Source organism: Myotis myotis, unplaced genomic scaffold (assembly GCF_014108235.1).
Source record: "Myotis myotis isolate mMyoMyo1 unplaced genomic scaffold, mMyoMyo1.p scaffold_m19_p_16, whole genome shotgun sequence".
Taxonomy (NCBI): domain Eukaryota; kingdom Metazoa; phylum Chordata; class Mammalia; order Chiroptera; family Vespertilionidae; genus Myotis; species Myotis myotis.
In genome coordinates, this window is record NW_023416320.1 from 39,559,478 (window position 1) to 39,570,964 (window position 11,487).

At 44.6% G+C, this 11,487-nt stretch overlaps 1 protein-coding gene across 4 annotated transcripts in view; it reads right to left on the reverse strand.

Annotated features, from left to right (window-relative positions):
• UBE2W (ubiquitin conjugating enzyme E2 W) overlaps window positions 1-8,102 on the reverse strand; it is a 59,558-nt gene extending 51,456 nt beyond the window's left edge. For all 4 annotated transcript variants that reach the window (XM_036338549.1, XM_036338547.1, XM_036338550.1 and 1 more), the window contains exon 1: window positions 8,019-8,102. In XM_036338549.1, coding sequence (XP_036194442.1) covers window positions 8,019-8,033 — 15 coding nt within the window. In that variant the 5' untranslated portion in view covers window positions 8,034-8,102. The remainder of the gene's footprint in view (window positions 1-8,018) is intronic.
• Window positions 8,103-11,487: the final 3,385 nt, after the last annotated feature.

Below are 11,487 nucleotides of genomic sequence, written 5' to 3' on the forward strand. Positions count from 1 at the left end.
ACTCTCCCATCCACCCTCGTCTTGTGTACTTGTTTCGTCTGTCTCCTTTCGTTCATCCTCTCTATATGTCCAAACCATCTCAACATACCTTTCTCAATCTTCGACACTACATCTTCTTTCACTCCACAACGTTCCCTAAAATTAACTTAATAAACTTTACTTAAAGTTTTAAGTCAACTTTGCACTGTATGTGCGCGCCTGCACGTGGTATTTTGTAGAAGAGCCACACTCAAGAGGCCAAAGAGCCGCATGTGACTCGTGAGCTGCGGTTTGCCAACCACTGAGCTACCAAATGAGATTTCACTAAAATTATAAGGCAGTTAATATTGGCTCTGATATTTAGTTCAGGAAATGAATGCTCTTTAATAGAAATGTGATTATGTGGACAGCAAGGAACATGTATAAACATTTTCACAGTCTCACGATTAATTCTTTTAAAAAAAACACATATTTTTATTGATTTCAGAGAGGGAGAGGGAGATAGAAACATCAATGATCAGAGAAAATCATTGATTGGTTGCCTCCTGCACGCTCACTTACAGGGGATTGAACCCAAAACCCAGGCATGTGCCCTTGACCAAAACCAAACCCGGAACCCTTCAGTCTGCAGGCCGATACTCTATCCACTGAGCCAAACCAGCTAGGGCTCACATTTGACTCTTAAAGCTCTCCCCAGATGTATCAACTTTCATATGCCTACCATCTCCTGAACTCTGAATCTGGTCTAAGATGTATTACATCATCCAATTTACAAAATCTGCACACCTAAAATCCCCCATTGTAGTGAAGATCAACTCTAAACTTAGGGTGTACATTAGCTGAGAAAAAATCCAATGCCCAAGATTGCTCTCTGGGGATAGTTTTGTTTTGTTTTGTTTAAAGCTTCCCAGGTGACTTAAAATATAATGCCAAAACTGAAAACCAGTAACTCAAATTGTGTTGGCAACTCTAGGAAAAAAACTGGGGGGAGGTATTGATCTACAGTAGAAAATGGAAAAAGGCAAAAAAGGGAATCTGAATGTAGCAACATTACAATTGTTTAATTGATTTTAAAGAGAGGATGGGAGAGGGAGAGAAACATCCATATGCACAAAGAGAGAGAGAGAAACATGGATCGGCTGCCTTCTGTGCACATGACCAGGAATGGGACCCACAACCTGGGTATAAGAAGCTCTGATCCCGAGAATAAAAACCCTCAACCTTTTGGTGTGCGGGACATCACTCCAACTGAGCCACACCGGCCAGGGCACAATGTTACTTTTTACCAGCTTTAACCAGGCTTCAATACATTCCAAATTAAAGGTGAACTGGTAATTTAAATAAAAATAGTCAATTCTCATTAAATTCACAGAAGTTATGCTCTATAAAGTCACAGCAAATATTGAACCACGGTTCCTAGGGGAAATACAGGGTTAGGTTCCTGTGATCCTCTGGTCACATTCAACCAAAAATAATAATGGTTCCTGTGTGTTTCTGTTTAAAGACACCTTAGTATAGACTGTTGGTTCTTTAACACCGAACCCGAGGCCAACAGCACATGCCTGAACAAAGGTTACCTAACATACAGTCTTCTTGCAATTAGGAACACTAGGCAGCACTTCAGTCCTCCCCTTGGGAGCCATTTTAAAGACAGAAATGTGTGTGTGTGTGTGTGTGGGGGGGGGGTTGGCATTAAATAGACTGAAAAAAGGACATCTGTTTACAGTACAATAGCTGAAACAAGGCAGAGCATCACCTTGTTTGACTCAGCTGGAAACATGAGCTTCCAGAAACTGAAATTTTTTGGTCTTTTTGCCAATCGGTTGTGTAAATCACCACGAAAGCACCATAAATATCCATTATTAGTATTACAAATAATTTTACTGAGTAGACAGATTCAAAAATACAGAATCCGTGAATAAGGATGGACTGTAGCAGTATCAAATCAAGGTAGTTCAAACTAACTGTCATAAAGACATGAATTCTATGAGGTTCCTACTAAGCACATCAAGAGCAAAGATGGCACCAACATATGCACTATGTAATTTTTTCCATTGGAATCCTTAAACTGGATTTCTTAAGAATGCAACAATTTTTCTCACAGCAAAATCTTCATACTAAAAAAATCTATATACCCCATTTGCTCAATATATCTTCCTTTCATGTAGTAAAAAAGCAAAATTATATTTTAATTAGTATTTCAATTACCTCTAATTACAAAATGCAGCAATGATTTTAAAGAAAGGATATGGCCCTAGCCAGTTTGGCTCAGTGGATAGAGCGTTGGTCCTCACACTGAAGGGTCCCAGATTCAATTCTGGTCAAGGGCATGTACCTCGATTGCAGGCTTGACCCTGGCCCCCATCGATGTATCTCTTTCACATGGATGTTTCTGTGTCTCTCCCCCTCCCTTCCACTCTCTAAAAATCAATGGAAAAATATCCTCGGGTAAGGATTAACAAAAAGAAAAAAAGGTATGTTGATTGGACTACACCCATGTTTCTCTCATTGATGTTTCTCTCTCCCCCTCTCCCTTCCTCTCTCTAAAATCAATATAAAAATATGTGGGGTTTTTTTAAAGACACAAACACACTTTGGGACAAAAATAGAAGGCATCTCATTAATTGCAAAACAGAGTAGCACAATGACTGCGAAGATGATTATCCTAGCTAATGCTTTTGTTCACTTAGACTTGACTCTACTATCCACTGATGTTTATCATTCAAAGGGAACACCTTTAATTCTACTGTTCCCCCTTTCTCTGGGCACTTGGTCCAACAGCTCCTGAACAACCCTATTCCCTGCCAGAACACCCAGCCAAACTTCTTAAATACCATAATTCTAGCTATATTCCCCAAGTCCCCAGTGCTCAGTAAGCCTCTGTATCCAAGATGACAGTCAATTTTCTAACTTTTGATTATCCTGTACCCTTCATAATGAGATCAACAAATAGTCGTGTGGAATTTAATTCTAAAGGCAGCATATCTACAATAGTAATGTTGGTAAGAGCCCATATTCCACCTCTCTCAATCACTACATCCAATTACTTGAGTAATGAGCAATGAAATTATGAATAATCCAAAATAATTTATTTCTAAGTCACCTGAAAATTAGCACACATTCATAGTCCATCTTTTGTTATTAAATCGAAAACTCCTTCCATCTAGCCAAATCAAGTCAATAGTCTAAGATCCAAAAATAAAAATAAAAAAATAGTCTAAGATCCAATTAGGTAAGAAAGGAAGAAAATGCAGAAAATCCACAAGAGTAATTCAACTGACCATGTCTCTCAATTATACCATTGTTTTTAGATTTGACAAACATCAACTATTATGCACTGGCCTTCTAAGACCTTAGACCAGCCATGGGCAAACTACAGCCCGCGGAATCCGGCCTGCTTGAAATGAATAAAACTAAAAAAAAAAAAAAAGACCGTACCCTTTTATGTAATGATGTTTACTTTGAATTTATATTAGTTCACACAAACACTCCATCCATGCTTTTGTTCCGGCCCTCCGGTCTAGTTTAAGAACCCACTGTGGCCCTCGAGTCAAAAAGTTTGCCCACCCCTGCCTTAGACATAACGTAAGGGAGTCCACACCTGAAGTTAATAAATAAATCTGGATGGTCAAATTAGAAAAGTATACCACGTATATTTAAAACTTCCAACGTAAGAGAAGTCTGAATGAAACAGTTGTATTCTAAGATCAGAAAATATATTCAGTAGGCTAAGTTAGTTAAATACTTTATAATACATATTTGTGAATGAAATGAGCCAATAGGGAAAGAAAAAAAAAAGATTAAACACAAAATGAAAATAAAACAACACACAAAATACAATTTTATGGTTTAGCGCAGTGGTTCTCAACCTTCCTAATGCCGCGACCCTCTAATACAGTTCCTCATGTTGTGGTGACCCCAATTTCATTGTTACAAATTGAACATAATTAAAGCATAGTGATTAATCACAAAAACAACATGTAATTATATATGTGTTTTCCGATGGTCTTAGGCAACCCCTGTGAAAGGGTCGTTCGACACCCAAAGGGGTCGAGACCCACAGATTGAGAATCGCTGGTTTAGCTGAATACAGAATACCCCAATACTGCTATACTCTTATGAATGTTTAGAATCACATAAAAATTCTCTTTAATAGTGCTTTTGTAGTTTGGAGACAGAAAGTTTGTAGCAAAAAATCAAGATCCCTAAAATGTTATATCTAAAAATTTGCTACAAAGAACTTTCATTTAGTATTTTAAGATTTCTAGAATTATCAAAATCAAATGTAAATCTCTCTCTTTAATCTAACTCATACCAATTTTAAGTACCATCACGAGCCCACCATTCTCTAAGAATAGTTTCTTAAACATAAACTGGCCCTTTCCCAATAGCTCAGTTCATTAGAGTGTCGTCCCGATATTCAAAGTTGTGGGTTCAATCTGCAGACAGGGCACATATTAAGAATCAACCAATGAATGCATAAATACTAGTAAGTGGAACAACAAATGGATGTTTCTCTCCCCCCCACCCCCACCCCACATCTTAAAAGGAAAGAAAAACAAACAAAACATAATTCTTAGTGACTTGTGACTGTTCTAAAAACTGGGAAACCATGTCTCAAAGGGCTCACATGAGTTTGAAAACCACAATCTTGAAGGGTAAAGAACTCTAGCAACATGACAGAGAGGGCTTCCCCAGCATTACAGGTGTGCCAGGGTACTGATCCTCATCCTCAGTGTTTCACACACCCAGCTGCAACCTCCAACTACCTCACCCATCCTAATGTGCTGCTCAAAAATTATTTTCTGCACGTGCCACAACCTGAAAAAACGTTGGGAGGCACGACTAAGATGATACTAAGTTACAACTTCAACTTTAAAATACATACTCTCCAAGGAGAAATGCAAAGCCTACCCACAGTTATGGATCCTAAAGAATACCTCATTTTTATCAATCGGAGCAATCAAATTCTATGCTACATTTGTATAATATGCAAAATACAGTTCCTCTTACTGCTTAAGCAGCCTCTTCCGCAGCAGCATTACCCTGCTGCGGCTAAAATAAAGAAACCTGGCCCGGCAGGCGTGGCTCGGGGCTTGAGCATCGACCTATGAACCAGGAGGTCACAGTTTGATTCCTGGTCAGAGCACATGCCCGGATAACGGGCTTGATCCCTAGTGGGGGGCGTGCAGGAGGCAGCAGATCAATGATTCTCTCTCATCATTGATGTTTCTGTCTCTCCCTCTCCCCTCCTCTATGAAATCTATAAAAATGTATTTTTTAAAAAATTTGAAAACTTTTTAGCTAAGGACTTGGTCAGAGCACAGCATTTGTGCACTCTGTACTTCCTAAGCATTCTAACTGAAATTCCCCAAATATCCACTTCTTAACCCCCTTCCATGCTTTTTCTCCACAACACGATCACCTTCTAATATAATATGCAATTAACTTAAATATTTTGTTCCTGTCTCTCCCAATTAGACTTTTTATATCCAAAAAGACAGAAATCTTGTCTACTTCTGTTCACTGCTATATCCCCAGCACCTTAGATGAGTACCTGACACATAATAGGCCCTCAAAAAATTATTGATGAGTGAACAAATTTGATTGCAGTTTTATGTGTAATTTAATTGTTCTGAAAAAGTTAAGCTTTGCTCATAAGATGGTCAAGGAAAAAATTTGTTCACCAAAGACAGAACCACAGAAAGTTGTGTTGTGTTTGAAAAATCTTGATTTATGTATATTAAAGTATATGTCAAGATACTACCAGAAATTTGAGATGTTTTAAAAATACAAATACAAAGAAAGACTTAGTTTTATTTTAGTTAAATTGGGGAACATCAGTTTTCCATTTCTCTCATCAGAAAGCACAAAGGAATAAAGGGTGATAGGACAGTTAAAGGTAGGACTTGGGACACAAAAAAATGCAGTATTACACTGGCAAGTTTTTTCCCCACTGCTTAAGTCGCCATGTAAAATTCGTAATTATCAATATTAAGTTCTTTACTGACTCATTTTTCTCTTAAAAACAAAACTGCTGGCCCTAACCGGTTTGGCTCAGTGGATAGAGCATCAGCCTGCGGACTGAAGTGTCCCAGGTTCCATTCCGGTCAAGGGCATGTACCTTGGTTACAGGGACATCCCCAGAAGGGGGTGTGCAGGAGGCAGCTGATCGATGTTTCTCTCTCATCGATGTTTCTAACTCTATCCCTCTCCCTTCCTCTCTATAAAAAAATCAATAAAATATATTTAAAAAAAAACACCCTGCTCTTTCCAGACACTTGAAGCCTAAATCTAACCACAAATTAGTTATCCCCACACTTCTCATGTGCAATACCATCACAAATATCGTGGATGTTAATCTTAATTCTCAGTCTTAAAACAAATATTTTTAGTCTTAATACAAATCATCTTAAATTGGTCACATAGCCCAGCTACCGTTCAACTGGTGTTCCAGTTCCTTTTGGGGCCTCAAATGACGGAACTTCTCTCACATCTCCGGGGAGATTAGTGTAAAGGATAATGTTTCCTGAAATTGTTCTTGTTTTTCCCCTGCACCATTTCATGACATCTCTTCAACTAGGAATGTTCTATACTTAATTTTTTTTCTTCCTATTCTGCAGCAAAGTCCAGGGGGCGAAGCAAAGGTAAAAAACAAAACAAAACAAAACTGTATGAAGAACAGGTTGAAAGGGGTGAACACAAAAGCACAGAAGTAAATGTGAACCCAAGTATGTGCACAAAAGAGGAAGATGATGAAAAAAAGGAGAAGAGATAAAAGAAAACCGCTGTTCTGGCCTACAAAGGAGTAAAACCCAGAGCGGGGAGACCTGCTTATTATTCAAGCGACAAAAGCACGAAATCCTTCTAAGAAAAAACGTGGTCTCTTTCTCTACTCGAGGCGCCGTCGTTAAAATCCCAAGCGCGCCGGCTGGACACTCACACGCGCGTCCCACCTCCTCTTCCCACGCGCTCGGACCCGGGGAGCCCTCGCCGGGAAACGAGGCTCAGGCTGCGGATACCGTGGAGCCCATCTCTGCCAAACTCCAACTCTGGTTGCCATCTTTGCCAGAAAAACACATACACAATTCCTCGGATTCGGGAAATCGGGGCTCCGTGAAGTTGGAAAGCCGGGAAACCACGCACTGCCAAGCCAGGTCGCGGTGACACGGGCCGGCCAACAGCTCCGACCCGACGGAGGCTGCACCGAGGACCGGGGGGGAGAGAAAGGGCAAAGGGCCGGGGCCCGGCCGCTACCGCCAGGGCGGGGCGGGGCGCCGCGGGGGAGGGAGACCTGCAGCCGAGCGACCCCGGGGGGTCCACCGGGTCGCGACTCGGCTCCCGGGGACGTCGCGTAGCAGGCGGCGAGGGGTGTCCAGGGGCCGAGGGCAGCTTCGGGGACCGGGAGGACGCGGGCTGCTGGGCGCGGAGAGCGGCGGCTCGGAGGGAAAGGTCCCCGAGAGGCGAGAAACGAAGGGGCCAAGGGAGAGCCGAGGGGCCGGGCAGCCGGGGAGGCCGGCGTGGGAGGCCTGGGCAGCGGCCGCCGGGCGCCCTCCCCGGGAACGCCTTTGCAGCTCCCCCACCCTCAGCCCCTCTCGGGGCCGCTCCTGCCCCGGCGCCGGCGGCCAGAGCAGCTGTTTCCGCCGGGCCGGGGACCGCGGAGGGGAAGGCATCCCTGCGGCGGGCGGGCGGGCCGGCAGCGGGCAACTGTGCGAGCGGGAGGCGACTCCGAGGCGACAGCCGCCGAGCCAACGCCAAACTTCGCCCGTTCCTCCCCTTCGCCTTCTTTAGCCCCCAACTTCCCGGCCGGCTGGTGTCCGCTTCGACCGACCGAGCCCGCCGCCGCCGCCCCCCCCCCCCGCCCTTCTTTTCGCCGCCTCTCACTCCTCCCCAACGCCCGAAGCCTGGGGGGGGACTGGCGGCCAGGGCCGCTCCCGAGCTCGCCCGGTGCCCCTGAGCCCCAGACGCCGCCCCCGACGAAACGCTCGCATCCTCTCGGAGGCTCCCTCGCCCGCCCAGATGCTGCAAACTCCTCTCACCTGCATTGACGCCATGATGGAACCATCCCTCCCCCCCGAGGCCGGCGAGGCCAGAGACGCAGGGGGCGGAGCCGCCGTGCTCGCGTCACGCCGGGGGCCCAGCATCCCGGGCGCGGGGGCGGGGCCTCCGAGGGAAGGGAATAGCGCGACGGGATTGGCTGGCGCGCCGGGCGCCCGCGGGCGGGACGGGCGGGTGGGGGGTGCGGGGGGAGGTAGACGGCGCTGTCAGTATCCTCGGTCCCCTCCTGCGGTCGGGCGTCCGCGGCGAGCCCCCCGGCGGCCCCGATCGCGCGAGGCGTGCGTCTCCGGTTCTGAGCGGGCCGCGGTTGCTTTCTTTTCCGCCTGTTCCCCGAGGTCCTGATGATGTCCGGACTCGTGGGGTGTTTTGTTTTGTTTTTTTCTGGTTTGTTTTGTTTTCCCAACCATAGGTAGATGGTGTACAGATGTTCCCCTTCGCAGGTCTTTCCGCACCTTTGGGCCCCCGTGCGCACCCTTGGGGCTGGAGAAAACTTTCGCGGGGCTGCTTTCTGGTCTTTCCGCACATGGCAGGCTTCTCAGAGCCCTCATTTGGGAAGAGAGACACGGGTTTCCTTGTGCAACGGTCTGAGAATGGAAAGCAGAACAACACTTTGCTGTAAAGGCTAGCGTAGGTTTTGTAGAGCTGAAACTTGCCCGGAAGGGAAGGGAAATTTTTGAAATTGTTTTTTCCTCTCTGTGTGTGATTTCAGCCCCTTCATCCCAGCCCCTGAGTTTAAAACTTTACGTGTATCAGTAATAGTTAACGGTTGTTACAGCATTGACATTTGATTAGACATTTGACCCTAGACAGGAATTTCTTTGTTTAATGTATGTATCAGCGTCGCGCTATAACATACACATATCTTCTATCACATCCATACTTCAGCCTGTTTCGTGGTGGACAGTTATGTGGTCATTCGACATGGGGATGTATTGAATAGGGAACGCTGAGCAGACAAAATTTATTCTGGGAATGCACCAGTTCTGCCAAAATTCATCAGAAGTCACGTTTAAAACAGCGATTCCGGAACTGAATATGCCATTGGTTTGTAAGAGGAAAATGGAAGCCAAAGGCTTGCACCTTGTGTTCTATCTCTAAAAAATGAAGGGGTGTGATAATATATTGAGTTGAAGGCTTTTACTTTACCAGAATGAAAGCTTAAAACCTCTCATTTCATTCACTTGGAGACCTTTTAGAAGTTTCTATAAGATTTAAATACAAGAGCAATGTAGGATATTATCATTTCCACACTTAAATTATGTTCTCTGGGAAATTCCCTAATGTAGAATGTCTTCAAAATGAAAAAGATCTTTAAAATACACCAATTATTCTATGGTATAGAGAGGAAGTTACTATATTGGTATACTTTTTTTTGCTATCAGACTTCCACCCTAATTGCCAGAAATGGGCTGGTTTTCCCTTTGTTGTGCAAAATGACCTTGTCCTTAAGGAATGTTTGGAGGCTCTTGGCGACTAAGAATAATCCAGAAGCACATCAGGTGTTAGCCCAGTGTGTTGTCAACATTTCAACTGTGAGTAAAACTCACATGTACCAATGAAAGAGGAAAGCTGTTCCAGATTCATTTTCTTTTGGAGATTTTTTTATCCCATCATCTCAGAAAATTGCTCCAGAAGATCACATTTTATCATCTAAGGTTCACCTTGTTTAAAAGCTGATTCTCCCTAAGGTGTGAGTGACATCAGATGATCCCACAAAGCATTATGACATCATCAGAGCCAACAACCAGCTGTGACAAATATGAGAAAAGGGGTTTTGGTAATCTTGACATGCCTCACAGTAAAAATCAGCATCTGGTCCCTTGTGTTTTATTTTTTATTTTTTTAAATATATTTTTTATTGATTTTTTACAGAGAGGAAGGGAGAGAGAGTTAGAAATATCGATGAGAGAGAAACATCGATCAGCTGCCTCCTGCACATCTCCCACTGGGGATGTGCCCGCAACCCAGGTACATGCCCTTGACCGGAATCGAACCTGGGACCTTTCAATCCGCAGGCCGACTCTCTATCCACTGAGCCAAACCGGTTTCGGCTGGTCCCTTGTGTTTTAGATGTGTTAAAAAGGATCTTCATAGGAGGGAAAAGTCGGTACCATGCATGCTTATGAAATTTTGTATTTCAGGGAGTTACCTGACCCTCACAAGTCCATCCATCGGCAGAGGTGTGTAAACCTCAAGATAAGAACACCTTTAGTAAGGAGGTGGCACCTTTAGTATGGAGATCAGCTCACTCTCGTGCCCTTCGAAACCTACCTTTTACAGAGATATAGTTGCATAGCACTTCCTTTCATTTGCTTATGTTCCAGTCTTCCTGAAAAGCAGGGTGCTGTGTGGAAAGCTCTGAGTTGAGAACCAGAAGAGCTGAGCGCTTGCCTTGGTCCTCCCCAGGGGTGATGCTAAACATATTTAACAACAGATGTGGCGCAGATGTGGCACAGGGACCAACCATGCAGAACAGAAGCTGCTCATGCTGGGGCAGGGATCTGGATGCTCCCTGCCTGGTGGGCTGGATCAGGGGGAGCTCTGTCGGTATTCAGAAGCCACTGAAGGGAGATCCTTTGGGGGGCAGGGGTTGAGGGCACTGGCTCTTTACTAACCTCTATAGAAGTATTTTAGTGTTTTCTTCTGGGGGTGACAGAAATGTTCTAAAAGTAGATTGTGGTGATGATTGCCCAACTGTATAAATTTACTCAGAATGATTTATTATCATGGGTGAAGTGTATGGTATATAAATTATACCATAACTAGAGGCCCGGTGCACGAAATTCATGCCCTCGGGGTGGGGGGTTTCCTGAGCCCGGCCTGTGCCCTCTCGCAGTCTGGGAGCCCTCAGGAGCGGGCCTAAGCCGTCAGTAGGACATCCTTACTGCCACTGTGCTCACCAGCCGGGAGCCTGCCTCAGGGCTTCTGGCTGAGCAGCGCTCTCCCTGTGGGAGCGCACTGACCACCAGGGGGTAGCTCCTGTGTCGATCATCTGTCCCCTGGTGGTCAGTGTGCATCATAGTGACTGGTCATTCTGCAGTCCAGTCTATTTGCATATTAGCCTTTTATTATATAGGATAAAGCTGTTCAAAGAAAGAGAAAGTCATTTCAGTGTGTTAACACAGCCAACACCAGTAAGGCCTAGACGGCCTTCAGACTGGCTCTCCCCTTAATGGTATGAGAAAGTGGTATGGTCAGTTATCTCCCTGGGTCAGCATTTCTTCAAAGCTTTCCAGATAAGTTATGTCCATTGTGAAAAATTCCATAATGGTGTCATCACAATTCCTATTGCTCTCTCTCACCTGCTCATAAGGCTTTCGTTGCCTAATCACATAGTTATCTTTGCTATATTGCTTAGGAGGACAGCAGCCCTAGTGTTTTTGTCCCTGCCAGAGAGTTCTTTCTCAGCCTATGACCTTATGTCCTGCCTAACTTTCCCATCCACTTTTT